Source organism: Pongo pygmaeus, chromosome 15 (assembly GCF_028885625.2).
Source record: "Pongo pygmaeus isolate AG05252 chromosome 15, NHGRI_mPonPyg2-v2.0_pri, whole genome shotgun sequence".
NCBI lineage: Eukaryota > Metazoa > Chordata > Mammalia > Primates > Hominidae > Pongo > Pongo pygmaeus.
In genome coordinates, this window is record NC_072388.2 from 105,574,649 (window position 1) to 105,597,019 (window position 22,371).

The 22,371-nt window shown below is 41.6% G+C and overlaps 2 gene segments (V, D, J or C); both read right to left on the minus strand.

Annotated features, from left to right (window-relative positions):
- Window positions 1–555: 555 nt before the first annotated feature.
- On the minus strand, window positions 556–1,145 carry LOC129012402 (immunoglobulin heavy variable 4-30-4-like). The segment is given in 2 exon segments: window positions 556–983; window positions 1,067–1,145. Coding segments are annotated over 2 exon segments (495 nt in total).
- A 9,855-nt stretch (window positions 1,146–11,000) lies between these two features.
- LOC129012403 (immunoglobulin heavy variable 3-33-like) lies at window positions 11,001–11,732 on the minus strand. The segment is given in 2 exon segments: window positions 11,001–11,518; window positions 11,621–11,732. Coding segments are annotated over 2 exon segments (564 nt in total).
- Window positions 11,733–22,371: the final 10,639 nt, after the last annotated feature.

The following is a 22,371-nucleotide window of genomic DNA, read 5'->3' on the forward strand; positions in this document are numbered from 1 at the left end:
GTCTCGACGTCCATGATCTGGGTGCAGAAAGGGTTAGTTTTTTGAGAGGCCTCTTCCAGGCTTCCAAAGGGCCACCTTCTCGTGCAGTGCGTCCCCACATGGCCTCTCCTCTATGTGCATGTGGAGAGAGAGAGGTCTCTGATGTCTTCCACTTCTCATAAGGACAAGAGTCCTACTGGATTAGGGTCCCACATTTATGGCCACAGTTAACTTATTTGCCCTCTTAAAATCCCTCTGTCCAATACAGAGCCACTGGGATTGGGGTTTCATCACATGAATTTAAGAGAAAGACACGATGCAGTAGATGACGCCAATCAAGGCATGGTGAGAAGCCTTAGAATATTTTGCTTGTCAAGAAGGTAAAATGGGCCTTGTGGGAATTTGTTGAAAAAGGGTGCCAGTGACTGTTAAATCTTGCAGCAAGGATGTGAGGAAGTTGAGCTACAGATAATAAAGAAAGAGGAGGCCTGGGGACAGCTGAGGTGCTGGGGAGGAGGGAGACCACTGAGCTGATGAGGAAGCCCCGCCCTCCCTGCACCTGCTCCTGACCCGGCCTCATGCTCTGTGGGCCCCGCGCGCCCCCTGCTGGTCCTGAACAGCACCTGCGTCCGCCCCCTCCGCCTCCCTGCAGGGAGGTTTTTGTCTGGGCTCACACTCACCTCCCCTCACTGTGTCTCTCGCACAGTAATACACGGCCGTGTCCGCGGCGGTCACAGAGCTCAGCTTCAGGGAGAACTGGTTCTTGGACGTGTCTACTGACAAGGTGACTCGACTCTTGAGGGATGGGTTGTAGTAGGTGCTCCCACCATAACTGATATGCCCAATCCACTCCAGGCCCTTCCCTGGGGGCTGGCGGATCCAGCCCCAGTAGTAACCACCACTGCTGATGGAGCCACCAGAGACAGCGCAGGTGAGGGACAGGGTCTCCGAAGGCTTCACCAGTCCTGGGCCCGACTCCTGCAGCTGCACCTGGGACAGGACCCCTGTGAACAGAGAGACCCACAGTGAGCCCTGGGATCAGAGGCAGCCTCCCATATCTCCATGTCTGCAGCCTTGAGACACTCACATCTGGGAGCTGCCACCAGCAGGAGGAAGAACCACAGGTGTTTCATGTTCTTGTGCAGGAGGTCCATGACTCTCAGAAAGCATTTCCCATGTGAGATGGACCCTGAATTTAAGGAAATGTGTGGTGGTTTCCTGTGGGTGCCTAAGTGACATTTGCATGTGGGTGGTGCCTCTGTATGGAGAGGTGAAAAGGGAGGAGGGAGGCCCCAGTCTTTTAGGCTCTCCCTGGGAGGAGGATGCTGGCTGTGCCCTCTGAGAATTCAGTTATCTTCCTGGGGCCTCAACTCACTATGTCCTGGCTCCTCTTTTCCCAGGTGAGGAAACAGATTGGAACAGCAGCTTAATGTAACAATCGCATGAGTTCAGACACACCAGGATTCACTTAATGTTATTTGTAGTTCAGAACCTCCATCAGGTTTTGAGGGAATCGCTCTGTCCCCGGGAGTGGATCTTAAATAGCAAAACGGCCTTAGAAAACCCAACATAATCTACAGTGAGATCTCAGCACAGCAAGCAAGGAATCACTAAAGCCACCAGGGAGCCCCTTCCCTGGAGCTCCAGATGCACTGATATGGTCCAGACACATGGCGAGTCCAGGAACTGATGGGGACTTTGGGGCAGCCTCTTTTTTTTTTTTTTTTTTTAGGATTCTGTGGTTGAAGGTCACATCACTGAGCCTGACTGCTCCCTGAACCAAGCCCAGCACAATGTGGTTCACCCCAGTGATATTTTCAGAACTTTCTTCCTGTAATAAAAGCACGGTGTGATGTGTATGCACTATTGTGTTTACCTAATGAATGTAAAGAGAAGAACATTTCATGCAGTTGTATTTTCATAAATGTCAGACATTCGTCATGTTAGTGTCTATTTTTCCATGAATCTGTACTGAACAAATTATTCATTCACTGATTTGTAATAGTCTTATTGAGACATTATTACTATACATTAAATATTGCAAAGTGTGTGGTTTAATAAGTACTCAAGCCAAGCCTGGTGGCACACAATGGTAGTTTCAGCTACTTAGATGGCAGATGCAGGAGTATTGTTGGAGACCAGAAGTTGGAGGCTACATTGAACTGTAATCCCACCACTACACTCCAGCCTGGGTCACAGAGTAGGACCACATCTCTTCAGAAAAAAAAAAAAACAAACGAAAAGCAAAATGTTATTGCACTAGTGCTCACCTGTGCATCCCCAAAAGCCATCCAAATAATGAATAAACAAATTACACTTAAAAGTTTCCGTGTGTTCCTCTACAATTCCTCCTTCCCAATTATTTTCTTCCCCCACCATATTCCAAGTCAGTCCTTCACATTTAATACTTTAGTTTTGAGTTTCAAGAATTTATTATACGGGAATTATATAGTATGTGTTTTATTTGTGTGGCTTCTCGCACATAACTACTTATGATGCAAACATGTTGAGCATCAACAATGTATTAGTTCTAATGATGGATGTTATTACAGTAAATGCTAATGTATTATTAGCATAATAAATGCTAATTTATGTTTATCTACATATCTTCTTGATATTTGTACCATTTCTAGTTTCTTAGTATTACACATAGAGGTGCTTCTCAGCTTGGAGATTTAAGCATCCCATAAAAATATGTTATTATTCTTACAACAACTGCTAAACTTACTGATCTGCAAATTAGCACGTATACATCAAATTTTTGATGTTATAGGACAAACAATATATCTGAAATCTCAAGAGACATAAAGACTTGCAGGGAAATAAACAGGAGCAGATGATAATCTTTTCTGGGACAGAGGCTGCCAAATGTCATTTAAGTTAGCACAAGGTTAAAGTAGACATATTCATTGGATGGTTTAAATATGAGTGTGACAGAGAAGTTATTGTTTAAATTCTCAGAGTGCATACAGTTGAGGAATTCCTCCTGCTATTGAAGACTTTTTCTTCAGTACTGGGGATACATCACAAAATGCTCCACCCTCTACCCCTTGGGACAGTGCTGTCTGGGAAAGCAAAACAGCAACTGCAGCTGAAATGCATCCAGACACACCTCCCGGTCACCACGACATTGCAAGAGAAATTATCTGCAGAGGTAAAGCCGCCAAAACCACTGTTCTAGACACACTGGAGAAACCAATCCCTGTCCAGGCCCACCTCCCATCTCCCCTTAGGTATAACAGCCTTATTCAAAAGGAAAAGGCAGAAACTGAAGAAATCAGTGGAAAGACATAGTGGCTGCTGAAGGAACATATGAATAAAAATGAAAAGGCCAGGTGCGGTGCCTCACTCCTGTAATCCCAGCCCTTTGGGAGGCTGAGGTGGAAGGATCACCTGAGGTAGGGAGTTTGAGACCAGCCTGACCAATATGGAGAAACGTCATCTCTACTAAAAATACAAAATTAGCGGGCATGGTGTCACATGCCTGTGATCCCAGCTACTCCGGAGGCTGAGGTAGGAGAATCACCTGAATCCGGGAGGGGGAGATTGCAGTGAGCTGAGATGGCGCCATTGCACTCCAGTCTGGGCAAGAAGAGGGAAACTCCACCTAAAAAAAAAAAAAAAAAAAAAAAAAAAAAAAGAATGAAAAGAACCGGCCAAGTGTAGATGAAGTGCCCTGGAAACTTAGCTACTTGCTAGTCAAGACGTTGAGGTGGGAGGATTCTGTGAGCCAGGAATTTAAAATCACCATGAGCTATGTTATGATCACAACACTGCAGTCCAACCTGCAAAGAGTGAGACTCCGTCTCAAACAAACAAAAAAAAAGAATTAATTAATTAAGAATTTCACACAATTGTAAACTACTCAAATAGAGGAAGTCAAACTGTGCATCCTCACATATCCTCTGGCACTTCTGATATTTTGAAGAAGACAGGTGATCTAAGACCTTCAGAATAAGCTGATGATCTCAAATCATGAAAAGATTCCACACAAGACATTGGACCAGAATCCTCCTCCATATCCTCCTCCTACTCATTATTCTTTGCTTATAAACAGTCTTCTCATTTTCTGCAGACCTGGCTGTTGTCCATCCATATTGGAGTCTTGTCTCTTTTCTTACTCACCATTTGTATACTTGCTATTTAGAGTAAGTCATCAGACTCTATGTTTAGGCCTGACTGCTGATAACTTAAGGCTCTTTCCTCCATCATCTCTTTTTTTAAGCATACAAGGTAAATCTAGTTAGAAATCACAGGAGCTCCCTCATTTGATGCCAATTTGACCTTGGAGCCCCACAAAACCCTTCCTGCAAATAGGATGCTCTCCCTCGCTCCCCACCAAACCATGATAACAACCCTGAGCCAGTCTCCTTCCCTGCTCTATCAAGCCACTTTGGACCTTAATGAGAGACCTGCCCTGCTCTCAGCAGACACTTTAAGGATGCAGGTAACTATCCTTTCCATACTCACTTGGTGTGAGTGTGTGGCATAATCAGACTCAACATCCACAGAAAATTTTAGTCGAGATCTCTAGGCATTGGCATGGTGTCAACTACAATGGATGCTGGGAGCTTGGTGTCACGGCTCCTTCCAAGGACATGCCTGTTCCCTGAGTGAACTCCAAGATGCAGTTGGACATGCCTCCTGGGGTTTGAAAAGCTCCTTTCACGTACTGGAATCCTGTCATTATGTTTTTGTATTCTAGTGTCTCCCTAAAAGTACAGTGAGACCCAGGGTCCATTCATGTGTGTATTCAGAACTCTCTGATTTTTATGTATTTTATTCATCTCTCTCTACTACCTTTTCTACCAAATTAGACATTTTAAAATTTGCAATATTTTAATGAGGTGAAATTAGCAAATAAGAATCTTTACATAAAGTGTACAGTTTTACAAATATTGACATAATCCTCACTTTTACTAACAGAGAAAAAGTCAATTATCCTAGAAATTTCCTTTTGCTCTCCTGTCGTTTCTCCTTTCTATACCTTCTCTTCTTGTACCATGTCCCCAGTCAACTACAGATATTTGTATGTAACTTTAAGTTCATTTTTACTTCATAGAAATTATAGAAGTGGAATTATGTGTATGCACTTTTATTTGTTTGACTTATTTTACTTATTCAGGTACTTGTTATTTTAAGCATGGTGTTGAGTGTATCCAGCAGTACTTGATTGTAGCAGTGGGTATTATTCCAGTAAATGAATTTTCCACAATTTGTTTACCAGTTAAGCTGCTGAATAACAGTTGGATCGCTTTTGGTCTCTGGGTATAATAAACAAAGATGCTACTTAGCTTAGAGAAGTAACAAGCTGAGAAACACATGGTTCTTATTTTTACATAACATGAATAGCAGGCAAAGCAGAAAAGCTTCACACTAATCAATTTGCTTCAATACATCAGATAATTAAAGTTGGGAAGCTCTGTGTGTGTGTCAGTTCATGTGATTTTGTGTGACAGAGAGAGAAGGGAGGAGGAGAGACCATGCCAAAAAGAGACCCTACATGTTTTGACCATAATGTATGAGATACTCAAGTAAATACAGGGACTTAGTGCTTGATGGACAAGGTCCACATAAGATGGAGAGGACAACTGGATACACCTCAATGTAGATATATAGTAGTATTTACATAAATGCCATTTTCTAATCATATCAACACTCAGACACATTAGGAGAGATGTAGTGGAGGGTGTCTGGTGGTGAAATATGATGGTGAGAACAACCCACATCTACAGCCCCTGTTGCACTTGCCCTGATGCTAAGCCTTGATCCTGCTCTTCCTGACCCCCAACAATCATCCTAAGCCCCCGTGCTGCCCCGAGTGCCTCCTGCTGGTCCTATGCACCCCTGCAGGGAGGTTTGTGTCTAGGCTCATAATGAAGTTCTCTCATTGCCTCTTTTGCTTAAAAATGCATAGTTGTGTGTTCACTGGGCACAGAGCTCAGCTGTAAGAACTGTTTCTTGGATATGGACTCTTGAGAAGTGGTTGTAATTTGTGCTCCCTTCACAACCCATGCACCTGATCCACTCCTGTCCATCTTCTAGGGGCAAGCAGATACAATTCTAGCGGGAAACACTGGTTATGATGGGGAATCCAGAGACAGTGCAGGTGAGGGAGAGGGTCTGCAAGGATGTCTGAAGCCAGAAGTGCACTGCGAAACACAGTTGTTGATGTTAACAGGTTCTGGACAACATGGTGAAATTCCCAAATACATGCATTTTTAATGAGAATAAAGAGCTCTTGTCCAATTTGTGAGTCTCCTAGAACAATTCAGTAGATTTTGAGGTTAGATTAGAAAGTATTATCACATGTTCCTTTCCTCAAACTTGCAACCAAATAAAAAAGAGAAACTGCTTTTTAGAAAAATCAACATTGAATTATTACCACGGTGTGTGATAAGGATGATTTTCAGAATAGGATTGACCTGTGATAACCTAAAGACTGTCCTAATTCTGAGCCCACAATTAGACCTGAGCAGCAATCTCAGGGATTGAAACACCTGACTCAGTGAAGCTGCATCTGGGGGTCTCTGCAGGCCCTGAGTGGTACAGGAACAGCTCCCCCCTCAGACTCAGATTAAGGACAATTTCTGCTCTTTGACAAGGGAGGTGAGGGTGAGTGTGTGGAAAGTACCAAACTTACTCTAATCAAGATCTTTGCACATGGGAAGAAACCAAAGTATATGAGAAACAACTGGTTTCAGTTTAGGTCGAACAATTTCTCATGAGAAGGGCAATACCATGTCTGGATCCTGCACAGAATTAAGAAACAATGAAGTTCTGGTAAAGTTGAAAATTACAATTGTTTGCAGATTGTGTTATTAATTATCTATGTCATCTGAGAAAATGAATTAAATCACATGGTTTTTATATAAAAATTAACAAACAGCGTGCTGGCCCTGAGAATGCACCTCCAATCCCTCCAATATCCAGGAGCCCAATAGACCGGGCAGCCAGCTGCTGCACTGCACTCTAACACCCATCACCTGTGTATGCCAAAGACACCCATCCTGGGAGCTCCTCCCAGACAATGGCTGTGCACAGTGGAGATATTGAGGCATGGTTGCTGCTGGGACACATGGGAGATCCCTGATGGACGACTGTGCTCAGCAAGGCACCAATGGCCTTGCTGGACTTAGCTTGGACCACGGGAAGCTCCATCAAACTCCCACCCTTCTCCAGCACGAGTGGTTAGTCTGGCATTGTGGGGTGGCGGTGTCTACAGACTCACCCAGCTCCTGTGCATTTTTATGCCTCCAATACTTACATCTGTTTTTGGGACATATGAGAATATTTCCTCTTTTAAATTAGTTTTCTAATCCAGTGACCTCATGGTGGGCACAAAACATAAATGTACAGAGGCTCAGAGGGGAAACGTTAGAGCAGAGGAAACCACAGACACTGAAGGAAAGCAGCCCTTGCCCTCCCTCCATCTGCACCTGCCCTGGGGCTGCACCTGTTTTGTGAGTGCTGAGTGTCCCCTTCAGCCCAGACTCCTTTCTTCTTTTTGCAGGAAATTTTGTGTCTGGATTCACACCGATGTTTCCTCACTTGGGACCTTATGTACAGCCATACATGGCCATGTCCTCAGCTCTCTGACTGTTCATTTGCAGATACAGAGAGTTCTTAGCATTGTCTTTGGAGATGGAGAATCTGCCCTTCACAGAGTCTGCATGGTGTATCTGACTTCCATCATCCTTTATATTTATTACTCACTCCAGCCCCTTGCCTGGAGACTGGTGAACTCAGATCATTCAGAAGCTACTGAAGGCGAATCTAGAGGCTACACAGGAGAGTCTCAGGAACTTCCCAGGTTGTCTCAGGTCCTCTACGGACTCTATCAGCTGCACCTCACACCTCACACCTGAAAATACACACACATCCTGGTCAGAAACTGCCAAACATATCCGCTGTTTCTCTCACTCATATCCACTCACTCTCACTCACTCTAGTTCTCTATGAGTCACCTTTTAAAATACCAACAAGAAAAATTCAGCTTAATTCACACCCCATAGTGAGTCCTTTGTGTTCAGTCCTGATTACCAAATGGAGACCCCTGGGAATCCCAGGGCTGTGGCTCTTCTCCCAGAGGTGAAGGGCCGGGTCTGGGCTTGTTTTCACCAGGAGAGGGAGGGCCCTCTTTTCATGCCTCCTCCTCTAAAGCAAGCTCCAGTGTGGGACACCTGAGAAGAAGGAAGTGCCCAGAGCAGATGTCAGGCTCCAGGAGGTGTTTAGTGGCAATGGTAGCATTTGAAAAAATATTACTTATAATGTGACTGTGCCATAAAACTCATTTAGCAATTATGATTTTTGTTTTTACACGTGTGTACAATTACAAATATAACTGCATTAAGCAAACTGTAAGAGATATAAAGAAATAGAAAACAATACAAAAATAAGAGAAGACCTTAATACCTCATGACCATAATGTATAGCAAATCCAGAAAGAAAATTCTTAATGTGCCTCTGAACTTGAACAACACTATTGAACGAATTTATCTGAATGATATTTACAGAACCTTCCAGCCAAGAGTCACGTAATACACATCATTCTCAAGCACACGTTGAACATTCCCCATGATAGGTTACACGTTACATCATAAAATGAACCTTAACATTTAAAGAACTAATGCCAGCCCTTCTGTAACTCTTTCAAAAATTGGTGAGGAGTCCACCTTCCAAACTCTTTATATATATATATAGTAAATAAACTGTATCTGTTTCTCAGAGACGACACTGTAAACAGTCACAAATTTGCATACAATACAATTATGTACTGGCTATTTACAATTTACAGTAGTGGTTCTTCCTCTGAAAAATATAAGTACAAAAGCTAAGTAAACAATGAGGTACTGCCCTTTGGGATTTATTATGTGTCATAGCTTAAAGAACTGGCCTCTAGCAAATATTAAACAAATCAACCTGAATAAAATAAACAATTAAATGATTTATTTTTTCTAATTTATTAGAAAAAATTCCACCAAGTTTCACCTCAAAATGTATTGCACAAGTCTAAAAACAAACCTAAAAACAAATAGGAAAGGTAAGCAGTTCTTCAAAAAGAATGGAAGAAAGGAATATAATGAAAGCTCATAAACCAGGTTAAGTCATTCTAAATATCTTTTAAACAACATAAAATTCTTCCCTACAGAAAAGTGAAGAAAAAACTATCACCATTTCTCCATTGATAAAATCTATTTTAAAGGTAGTCTGCCATGTACCTTCTAAACTCTTTCTATGAGGCTACCATTATAGTATTACCAGTAATAGACAAAGGCACCACAATAAAAGAAAACTACAGACCAATATCATTGGTAGACATAAATTAATCCCCAACAATAGTAAACTAAGCTCCAAAGTTTTTTAGAAGACCATACACCATGACCAATTCAAATTTCTTCCTGAGATGCATACTTGATTCAACATTCTCAAATCAATCAATTCAGTACACCATATTAAACAACTAAATAAAAAATATCTCAGTAACATTTCATCAGAGAAAAAGAATTTGATAAAAAATCAGAGTTTTATTATAAAAACTATGAACAAAGTAGGAAGACAAGAAAACAACTTGAACATAATAAAAGCCATTAAGAAAGGCCACAGCTATTATTACACTCAATAGTAAAAGGTTAGAATATTTTGGTCTAATATCTGTAAGAAGGAAATAATAAAGCTTTAGGCATTTCACTTCCAGGCCTCAACATTTATGAAAAACATAGAAAGTTTTGGTATAAATACCTTTAGAGAGCTTAGATATAAACCTACATATTGATGACAAACTGATTTTCAGCATGAGAACCATCAATATAACATGGCTAAATTATAGTGTCTTCCAAAGAAGGTGTTATGAAAACTGGATTTTCCCATGAAAAGAATTAAGAATTTTAGGTTAGAATGAACACAAAAATTCACTCTAAATGCTTTAAATATTTAAATGTAATACCTATAATTGTAAAACTCCTAACCCTCAAAAAATTAGCAATCTTTTTCTGGATTTTACATTCAAATCAGCTACAAAAAAAAGCAGAATTGAACAAGTGGGAATAGATTATAAAGAAGATTCTGCAAAGCAACAAAATAACTACAACTTACAGAATTGGATACTATGCCATCTGAAAAAGTTTTAATGTTCAAATGTAAAAGAAACTTTTACAACTCAATAGCAAATAGAAAAATAGCCTCGCTTTTAAATAATCAGTTTTACACCTTTAACACTGTAAGAACCTAGAACTCAGGTTAGTGTTTTTCTCCATGTGTAACGGTCCGTCTTTCAGTCTACTTGGCTGGACAATACTGTGTATTGATTTGACAAAACACTAATCCATGTGGTGGTGTGAATTTTTAACAGACGTTATTAAAACTGGAATCGGTTGATTCTATGTTAGTTAGATTACCATTGATAACCTGCTTGGCCCTGATTCCATCAGAGCAGAACTGGAGAAGGTAAAACTCCATGGTGATTAAGCAGCTTCAGCTCTTTCTGAGACTTCCAGCCTGCACTTACTGATGGCCGGCCCTGAGGATATTGGATGTTCCAGCCATCCCCCAAAACTGTCATCCCTTACATCTCACAGGGAAAACATCTCGCTTTTTCAAAAAGCGGGAAAAACAAATGGAAAAAGGGGAACAACGACTAAAAAAGAAAGTAAATGGATTAGGAACAAAAGAGGCACCAGATCAGCACCAGTGCTGATACTGATTTGCATACTTTGTGTCAGGAGAAGGGTCAGACGTGAAATCTGTGAGGTTCTACATGACGCTGACCCTGGTTCAGCCTCTCTATTGTCTGTGACCAGGATCCGTAAAGACTGTTCCAGTCAGGGAATCTCACTGAGGTCCCTGTCCTGGGTCTGATTGGAGAAGATTCACCGGGAAGCCCTGAGGTTACTCAGGACTCTGATCGTTGTGACCATGGTTGAGGAATTTTCATCCGTGTAAGCGTCAATCTTCATTTTGTGCCAGGGAGAAAAGGTCCTCATATTAAAATAATTTCTTTCAAATGAATAGAGAAGACATTGTTAGGCACAGATTTCTAAATTTAAGAGGTTCCCTGGGGAAACTGTCAGAAGAAGATGAAGTCCCACATCCTGACAGGAAATCAGCTTCCATCTGCACCTGCCTCCGGGGCTGACTCTGATCAGTGGCTCCTGAGCGCCCCCTGCAGCTGATTCCCCCCAGCGTTCCTGCAGGGAGGTTTGTGTCTGGGCGCACAATGACTTCCCCTCACTGTCTTTCGCACAGTAATACACAGCCGTGTCTTCCACTCTCAGGCTGTTCATTTGAAGATACAGCGTGTTCTTGGAATTGTCTCTGGAGATGGTGAATCGGCCCTTCACGGAGTCTGCACAGTATTTATTACTTCCATCATACCATATAACTGCCACCCACTCCAGCCCCTTCCCTGGAGCCTGGCGGACCCAGTGCATGTCATAGCTACTGAAGGTGAATCCAGAGGCTGCACAGGAGAGTCTCAGGGACCCCCCAGGCTGGACCAAGCCTCCCGCAGACTCCACCAGCTGCACTTCACACTGGACACCTGCAAACAGAAGGACACCGTTATCAGAAACTGCCACACAAATCCACTGTTTTCTCACTCATGTTCACTCACACTCAATCTCTCTATTTCTCCATGAATCACCTCTTAAAATAGCAACAAGGAAAACCCAGCTCAGCCCAAACTCCATAGTGAGTCCTCTGTGTTCAGTGCTGATCACCGAATGGAAACACCGCCGACTTCCAGTGCTGGGGCTCCTCTCCCAGAGCTGCAGGGTCAGGGCTGGGCTGGTTTTCATCAGCAGAGGGAGGCCACTATTTGCATGTCCCCCACTATAAAGCAAGCTCTGGGGTGGGGAATCTGAGGAGAGGCTGGGCTTAGGGCAGATCAAGTGTCCTGGGGGAGATTGGTAATAATTCCATCATTCAGGAAAATATAGTTATATATTATATGATTGTGCCTTGATTAACATTTAGCTCTCATAACTTTTATTCTTACATATTTACACAATATATTTAATGCAGGCTTCAATGTTTTATTTTACAGGAGATAATTTACATAGAGAACACAGCAGTTGTGCAGTGTGTCTAAGATTACACATCTAAAAACAATTAGTCCTATTATCTGGGCCTGTGCTCTAACCACTGGACGAGGCAGCTCCCCTGAGATACCTGCAGGGCGGCATGGACCATGCCTAGTGAAGTCTGCAGGATTCCCCATCTGTTATGACAACTTTCTGTAATTTACCTAACTATGCAGAGTGAACCACGGTTCATGTGCATGTTTTTGGAAGTCAGTTATATTCCTTGTGTTAATATTGATCTATTTATTGCTGCAATTCAGTCAAATATTATCTCATCAGTTTCTTTGTTATTGCTTTATTCGAGTGTAATTAATAATTAATTCAAATTTATGGTGAATGATTTGAAAAATGTAGACCTATGTTTGCAACCATTTACTCAGCACTTCAATCAAATTTTGAATAAATCAATCCCTAAATCTTTCTCTTATTCCTCTGAAATTTAACTCACATCCGCATTACTCCCAATAGCATATTCTCAGAAATGTTTAAATCTTCTCTATGTTAATCTATAATAGTGGCATCTTCTAAAATTTCTACAAATGTATCATGTAAAATTTACTCTGTTTTTTAAATTCCTTAGTTTCTTTCATTCAGCACAATTCTTTGAGAATTTAGCCATGTTTTTTTCAATGAGTGAGGCATGACTTGATTTCAAGCTGCATTAGAGTCCAGTACATAAATATATGCCAAACTATTTAATTGTTCACCTGTAACGAAATGTAATTTGTTCTCTCAGTTAATGGATTTCATAGAGAAAAGCAGCTACTTGGCATGGGAATGTAAAAATGTGTAAACTATGATCTTATTCTGACCTCTTTAACAACAAACCTTAACAACTACAAATAAAAAAAAGAAAACATTCAACTTATCTGTGTTGATATCAGAGAGAAAACAAACAATAAACAAAACCTGCAATCTGAGGAGAGAGGAGGCTGCAGACAGAAGCAGGACCCATGTATTAGTGTACCTGGGGCAGATACCACCGGATGGCATTTAAGATTGGAACAGCCTGGCTTGGAAATATTCAGTGAGTTGCGTGAGGACGCATGTGTTCATAGTGTTAGACTGGGAAGCTCCTGGTGCTTGCAGGCTTTTCCTACAGAATTATTATTAATATTCTTGCTGCACTTTATGCAAATAATCAGGCCAACTTTAAGACTAAAGTTTATTATGCAAACAACTCAGTCTTATCATTATTTGTTTCTGACAAAAACCAAAACTGGAAAGAGAAACATTATATTTCAAAACATATCATACACTTGTCTTTATTTATTTTTTTAATTTTTTATTATTCTTATACTTTAAGTTTTAGGGTACATGTGCACAATGTGCAGGTTAGTTACATATGTATACATGTGCCATGCTGGTGTGCTGCACCCATTAACTCGTCATTTAGCATTAGGTATATCTCCTAATGCTATCCCTCCTGCCTCCCCTCACCCCACAACAGTCCCCAGAGTGTGATGTTCCCCTTCCTGTGTCCATGTGTTCTCATTGTTCACTTCCCATCGATGAGTGAGAACATGCGGTGTTTGGTTTTTTGTCCTTGCGATAGTTTACTGAGAATGATGATTTCCAATTTCATCTATGTCCCTACAAAGGACATGAACTCATCATTTTTTATGGCTGTATAGTATTCCATGGTGCATATGTGCCACATTTTCTTAATCCAGTCTATCATTGTTGGACATTTGGGTTGGTTCCAAGTCTTTGCTATTGTGAATAGTCCCTCAATAAACATACGTGTGCATGTGTCTTTATAGCAGCATGATTTATAGTCCTTTGGGTATATACCCAGTAACGGGATGGCTGGGTCAAATGGTATTTCTAGTTCAAGATCCCTGAGGAATCGCCACACTGACCTCCACAATGGTTGAACTACTTTACAGTCCCACCAACAGTGTAAAAGTGTTCCTATTTCTCCACATCCTCTCCAGCACCTGTTGTTTCCTGACATTTTAATGATTGCCATTCTAACTGGTGTGAGATGGTATCTCATTGTGGTTTTGATTTGCATTTCTCTGATGGCCAGTGATGATGAGCATTTTTTCATGTGTCTTTTGGCTGCATAAATGTCTTCTTTTGAGAAGTGTCTGTTCATATCCTTTGCCCACTTTTTGATGGGGTTGTTTGTTTTTTTCTTGTAAATTTGTTGGAGTTCATTGTAGGTTCTGGATATTAGCCCTTTGTCAGATGAGTAGGTTGCGAAAATTTTCTCCCATTTTGTAGGTTGCCTGTTCACTCTGATGGTAGTTTCTTTTGCCGTGCAGAAGCTCTTTAGTTTAATTAGATCCCATTTGTCAATTTTGGCTTTTGTTGCCATTGCTTTTGGTGTTTTAGACATGAAGTCCTTGCCCATGCCTATGTCCTGAATGTTAATGCCTAGGTTTTCTTCTGGGTTTTTATGGTTTTAGGTCTAACATGTAAGTCTTTAATCCATCTTGAATTAATGTTTGTATAAGGTGTAAGGAAGGGATCCAGTTTCAGCTTTCTACATATGGCTAGCCTGTTTTCCCAGCACCATTTATTAAATAGGGAATCCTTTCCCCATTGCTTGTTTTTCCAGGTTTGTCAAAGATCAGATAGTTGTAGATATGCGGCGTTATTTCTGAGGGCTCTGTTCTGTTCCATTGATCTATATCTCTGTTTTGGTACCAGTACCATGCTGTTTTGATTACTGTAGCCTTGTAGTATAGTTTGAAGTCAGGTAGCATGATGCCTCCAGCTTTGTTCTTTTGGCTTAGGATTGACTTGGCGATGTGGGCTCTTTTTTGGTTCCATATGAACCTTAAAGTAGTTTTTTCCAATTCTGTGAAGAAAGTCATTGGTAGCTTGATGGGGATGGCATTGAATCTGTAAATTACCTTGGGCAGTATGGCCATTTTCACAGTATTGATTCTTCCTACCCATGAGCATGGAATGTTCTTCCATTTCTTTATATCCTCTTTTATTTCATTGAGCAGTGGTTTGTAGTTCTCCTTGAAGAGGTCCTTCACGTCCCTTGTACGTTGGATTCCTAAGTATTTTATTCTCTTGTCTTTAAATTCTAATCTCCTCAGTTGTTTAAGTATTGGCATGCATTTTAGACTAACTCTGCTTATTCCTGAGCGCCAATCAATGATCTCTGGCTACAGCCCAGAAGAAACAAAAAGCGATGGGGAATATAAAAAATCTGTATCAATATTTTAATTCTAAGCAATTATCCTGCAAATCATGCCAGGTGGTGGGAATGAATAGGGTGCCTCTAACCTGGAGGTTTCTTTGTTTGGGAAAATAAATCCCAGGGAGCTATCAAAAGCCAAGCCCCATGCACCCAAGCCTTAGCAGGCATAACTACAGCCGCAGTTATCTGGGCATGTCAGCAGCCTTGGAATTTTCTTTCAAGCTGTCCTTGCCACCTTGTTAGGTTTGGATACATGTCTTCTAATAATCCAATTTGCCTTTTCTCATTTTCAGGCCATCAAACTCCAAATGGTCATGCAACTGAAGCCTGGGATAATGGCTCCCTTTTCCTGGGGTCCCTTAGACAGGCCTCCAAGGGAGATCTTCCCAAACAGCATCCCCTGTCAGCTGGAAGCCGTTAAGATTTGTCTTTGTCTCTATTCTAATGACAGTTAGATGTACTTCTTCAAAGAGGAAAATGGTAGAGGTAGGAGGCAGAGAACTCTCCTAGGCAGGTAGGGAAGAGTCCCCGTAGAATCTGCAACGCACCAAGGTCATTGTGCACAGGGGGTTGCCTAGACATGCTTGCAGTGAAAATTGTTAATGTTGTCTTTATCACTCTCTGTATAAATAGCCACACATAATAAGCTAGCTGCATGAAGATAAAAAATAACTAGTTTGAAATTAGAAAAATTCCCCAATAAAATCAAAGTTAGCATGTGGTTTATAATATGATAGACAGGAGACATGGCTGAATGATAAGAATGTGTTCACATCTATTTTATGCCATGATCAGGAAAATATTTTGTATATTCTTTAGATAAGAGTCCCACTGACAGCATTCATTAACATTGATGGATAATACCTCAATAGTAAAACTAAAGTTTATTAACCAGAAATTTGTATTAAAAACACAAACTTTCATTTAGGATATATTCTTCTATGTGTTGTGAAATCAACTGAGAAGGCAGGAAACATTGAACTTATTAGAGCTTTTTAATAAATTAAAAATGAGAATTAAGTACATATGCTTTTAGAGGGTGCACAACTTTGAATTTTTTGTTTTGTTTTGTTTGAGACGGAGTCTCGCTGTGTCACCCAGGCTGAAGTGCAGTGGCACAATCTCGGCTCACTGCAACCCCCGCCTCCCGGGTTCAAGCAATCCTATCACCTCAGCCTCTCAAGTATCTGGGATTACGAGTGTACACCACCATGCCTGGTGAACTTTTGTATTTTTAGTAGAGATGAGGTTTCACTATACTGACCAGGCTGGTCTCAAACTCCTAACCTCAAGGGGTCCGCCCACCTTGGTCTCCCAAAGTTCTGGGTTTACAGGCATGAGCCACAGCGCATGGCCTGGAATGTTTTTAGAAACAGAGAGGGTTCTTCCGTCTTCTGGAAATCCTATTGAGATGGACAACAAGGGAAGAAACTCTCAGATGAATTTCTATCTACTAGAGAGCTGATTAATATCATTTTAAAGGAAATGCTAACACAAAAAGCTAACACGAAGCTAAAAAAATATAGTGATTCAATACAGCAATCACTCTAGCTCAATCTAGTTTAAAATATTATCTAACCATGGAGGGCATTGTCATTGTTCATAGAAGACAGAGTCAATACCACTCACAATCTTCTGGGAATGTTTAAAAAATGGCATCGCTACATAAAAATCATCAATTTTAATAAAATGTAAACTCCCTTGGCCAAAGGTTCTCCCACTAACACTATGGAATCATGGTTCACTCCTCAGGGTGCATCAGTTATTACCCTATGACTTGGTAGCTAAAAGGCCCATACGTTTATAGATTTTACACCAAGGGATCATCTTTGTCCTATTGCATGCTTGTGTTACGAAATACTGAAAGTGATTCCTGTGTGATATCCACTCCAATCATGAAGAGTTAAAACTGCCTTTTACTACATCTTTTCCACAGTGTCTTCTGATCTTCAACAAGGAAACTGAAAGGAATATCAGCAGAAAATACTGCTCTTGAATTATATTGGAAGGAATCTTATCAGAAACTTTTAAGTATCTCACTGCACAAAACAGTCAGGCAGTTAATTATTGGCTTCATGTTTTACAACTAAAGAATCAATTCAGGACAGATGCAGTGGATCTTCCCTATAATCACACCACTTTCAGAAGCAAAGTGAGGGAAATCACATGAGACCAGACAATCGAAGCCTAACTGAGCAAATAAAGAGATGCTATTTCTATGAAAAAATATTTTAAAGGATAAGCAGGTGAGGGGTGGCCTTCCCCTTTAATTCTAGATACTCAGGAGGCTAATATGGGAAGATTACGTGAGTCCGGAGCTCAAAATTACAATGAGCTATGATCACACAACTGTACTTTAAGCTGTGGAACAGTGCGAGAGCCTGCCTTTAAAAACAAACAAAAAAGAATCAATTAAGAAGTCCACACAACTGTAAAGCTACTCAAACAGGAGATGTTAAACTGAGCATCCTCATTGATTGCCTGGCATTTCTGATGTTTTTAAGCAGACGTCTGACCTAAGACCTGCAGAATAAGCTGATAGTCCTTGATTGTGAGAAGCTTCTACCCAAGACATTAGGCCAGGGCCCTGTCTAATTCCCCATCCCCTCCTTCTTTTTCTCATTATTATTTCCTTATATTTCTAAACTCATCTCATTTCTGTAGATCTGGGTCTTGTCCACCCATACTGAACCCTTATTTTATTTCTTTTTCATTATTTTTATTCTTGCTACCTAGAATAAGTTGTCACTCTATCTTTTGGTGCATGACTGTTGATTACTTAAGGCTCACTCCTCCATCATCTCCTTTTTTGCCACTCAAGGTGAATCTAGTTTGGACTCACAGGAGCTTCTTCATTCAATGCCAATGGGAGTTTCAAACCTTATAAACCCCAATCTGTGAGTGGGAAGCCTCACTCTGCCACCACCACTAAACCATTATAAAAACCCTGAGCCAGTCTCCTTTCATCTTCTTTCAAGCCATTTTAGATTTTCCTGCAAGACCTGCCCGGCACTCAGCAGACACCTATACTGTGCAGATAATCCACTTTTCCATATTCACTTGCTCTGAGCTTATGACTTCATCAGACATGACACACACACTAAATCTCGGTTGAGATCTCTTGGCTTTGCATGTTGTCAACTACAACTGTTGGTGTGAGCTTGCTGTCACTGTTTCTTTTTTTTTCACAGACACTTCTCAAAAGAAGACATTCATGCAGCCAAAAGACACATGAAAAAATTCTCATCATCACTGGCCATCAGAGAAATGCAAATCTAAACCACAATGAGATACCATCCCACGCCAGTTAGAATGGCGATCACTGTTTCTATCAACAGGACACACCGGATCCCTGAAACAACTCCGGGACAGAGCTCGACATGTGTTATAGATTTGTTTTTTGTCACCACCTAAATATCATCTCAAATTCTAATCCCCACATGTCAAGGGAGGGACCAGGTGAGAGGTGATTGGATCATGAGGGCAGTTTTCCCATGTTGCTCTCATCACAGTGAGTGAGTTCTCACAAGAGTTGATAGTTTAAAAGTGTGTGTCACTTCCCCCTCTCTGTCTCTCTCCTGCTGCGCTGTGAGATGTGCCTTGCTTCGCCTTCACCTTCCACCATGATTGTAAGTTTCCTGTGCCCTCCCCAGCCATGCAGAACTGTGAGTCAACTAAACTCTTTTCTTTGTAAACTACTCAGTCTCAGGTAGTTCTTTATATCACTGTGAAAACGAACTAATACCACATGACTGGTGGAGTTTGATAAACTTTCTTAATGACAGTTTATGGGGGGTTTATAGGGTTTGAAACTCCCACTGGCATTGAATGAAGAAGCTCCTGTGAGTCCAAACTAGATTCAGCTTGTGTGGCAAGAAAGGAGATGATGGAGGAGTGAGACTTATAATCAGTGCTAAAGATAGTACTAATTATACTAGGTAAAATTTGGTATCAAAGGAATTAGACAGAGATAAATGAAATACATGAAAAGTCAGAGACTCCTGAATATACACATGAATGAGTGTTGGACATTTCTGTATTTTAAGAGAAATGCTAGAATACAGCAAAATAATGGCATGGGGTTCAATTGAAAAATAATAATCTCCACATGAAGTGTTCAATTTTAGAAATATGGTCATAGACATTATCATTATCAACATGGATAACAAGTCAATTACTCTCAAAATATCCTCTTGTTCTGTAATTCCTCCTTCCTAGACCTTCCCTTCTCCTACAATATTCACAGTGAACTACTGATTTTTATGTAACTTTAGATTACTTTTCAATACATCAGGTAATAAAAGTTATAGATTTATGTGTGTTGTGGGGTGGGTGTATATAAGTTTCTGTGTGTGAGAGAGAGAGAAGGGAGGAAGGCAGAAAAAGAGGAATCCTACATAATTGACCACAATTTATGGGAAACACATGGTTCGTATTGTGTTTCATAATGACATAAACAATGAAGCTGGAAAAGCTACACATTAATCAGGTTTATTGAATACCTCAGGTAATAAAAGTTATAGATTGATGTGTGTTGTGGGGTGGGTTCATGTAAGTTTCTTTGTGAGAGAGAGAGAAGAAGGGAGGAAGGCAGGCAGAAAAAGAGAGGAATCCTACATAATTGACCACAGTTTATGAGGTTCTCAAGTAATTATGGGGAATTAGTCCTTATGGACAAGGCTGATATAAGATGGAGAGGACAACTTGACACACCTGGCTATGGTTATATATTTATATAAATATCATTTTCTAATCATACAAACACTCACATGCATTAGAATAGATGTAGTGGAGGGTGTCTGGTGATGAAACATGATGGTGACATAAAACGCCTCATCCAGCCCCTTTTCACACCAGCTGCACCTGCCCTGAGGCTGAGCCTTGAACCTGCTCTTTCTCAATCCCCACAATAATCCTGAGCCCCCTGCTGTACCAAGCACACTTTGGTGTCGTGATTTTCCCCCATGGTTCCTGAGAGCCCCCAGCTACCTGTGTGCCTGTACTATGGTCTTGAGTGCCCCTTGGTGTCCTGAGGGACCCTGGTGTCCTGAGTAACCCTGGCTGTCCTATGCACCCCCACAGGGAGGCTTGGGTATGAGTTCACACTGTGGTTTCCTCACTATGTTTTTTGCTCTAAACTACGTGGCTATGTGTTTGTTGCTCACATAGTTCAGCTGTAAGAGGAACTACTTTTTGGACATGGATCTGGAGATGGTGACTGGACTCTTGAGAAGACGGGAGTAATCTGTGCTCCCTCCTTGACCTATGCACCCGATCCACTCCAGTACCTCCCGTGGGGCGCTGAGGGATGCAGCTCCAGCAGGAAACACTGGTTGTGATGGAGAATGCAGAGATGGCACAGGTGAGGGAGAGGGTCTGTGAGGGCTTCACCAGGCCAAGAGTGCACTGAGAAATACAGTTGTTGGCATGCACAGGTTCTGGAGAACATGTTGAAATTTCCAAATACTTACATTTCTATGAGAATAATGAGCTCACTTGTGTTCAATTAGTGAGTCTCCTAGCGTAATGCAGTGGATTCTGATGTTGGGTTCAGACAAATATAGGGTCACATTTTTCTCCATACTTGGAACCAAGTAATAAAGAGAAACTTATGTCAGGAGAATGGCCATTGAACTATCTCTGTTCATGGTGATTTTGAGAATAGGTTTGAGATGTGATCACCTAAAGAGTGTCCTAATGCTTAACCAACAATTAGGCCTGATCAGCAGTCACAGGCATTGGAGGTCGCCCACATGGAGAAATATCTAACTCACTGAAGCTGCACCTGGGGGTCTCTGCAGGCTCTGAGTTGTGCAGGAACAGCTCCTCCCTTAGACTCAGAGTGAGGACAATCTCTGCTCATTCTCTGGGGAAGGTGAGGGTTAGTGTGTGGAAACAACCCAACTTACTTTGTTCAAGATCTCTGTACTTGAACAGAAACAAAGAATAGGAGAAAAAATGATTTCAGTTTTAAATAGAATAAATTCTCATGAGGAAGGCAATAATACATCTGGATCTTTCACAGAATTAAGAAACAATGAATTTGGGGTAAAGATGAAAATTACAATTTCTTGGCAGATTCTGTTTTTAGTTATCTATGTCCTCCGAGAAAATGAAGTAAAATCAGGGTTTTTATATAAAAATTCACAAACAGGGTGCTGGCCCTGAGAATGCACCTCCCATCTCTCCAGCATCAGGGAGCCAGCTGCTGCACTGCACTGCAATAGACCAGGCAGCCAGCTGCTGCACTGCACTCTAACACGCGCCACCTGGTGTGTGCCAAAGACACCCATCCTGGGAGCTCCTCCCAGACAGTGACTGTGTACAGTGGAGACACTGAGGTATGGCTGCTGCTGGAACGCCTTGGACATCCCTGATGGACAACTGTGCTCTGGGAGGCACCAATGGCCTCGCTGGATTTATCTTGGACCACAGGGTTGTTAGGGTAGCTCCATCAAACTCCCATTCCTCTCCAGCACTAGCGGTGAGATTGACATTCTGGGGTGACAGTTTCTACAGCCCCACCTGGCCTCCTGTGCATTTTTTGCTTCCATTACTTGCATCTGCTTTGGGACAAATGAGAATGTTTCCTCTTCCTGTAATAAACTTTTCTAATCCGGAGACCTCAGGGGTGGCCACAGAAACATAAATATACAGAGGCTCCGAGTGGAACTGGTAGATGCAGAGGAAGGCACGGACCCTGAAGGAAAGCAGCCCATGATGACCATCTGCACCTGCCCTAGAGCTGCCCCTGTTTTCTGTGGGTTCTGAGGGCCCCTTTTAGCCCAGCCTCCTCCCTTATCATTGAAGGAAATTCTGTGTCTGTGTTCACACCGATGTCTTCTTACCTGGTGCCTCACATACAGTAACACACAGGGGTGCCCTCTGCTCTCAGACCGTTCATTTGCAAATGGAGTGAGTTCTTGGCATTTTCTTTGGAGATGGTGAATCTGCTCTTCACAGATTGTGCATAACATATCTGACTTCTATCGTACTATTTATCTACTACTCACTCCAGCCCCTTCCCTGGAGCCTGGGAAACTGAGCTCATTCAGTAGCTACTGAAGGTTAATCCAGAGTCTGCACAGGAGAGTCTCACGGACCCCCCAGGTTGTCTTGGGTCCTCTCCGGACTCCACTAGCTGTACCT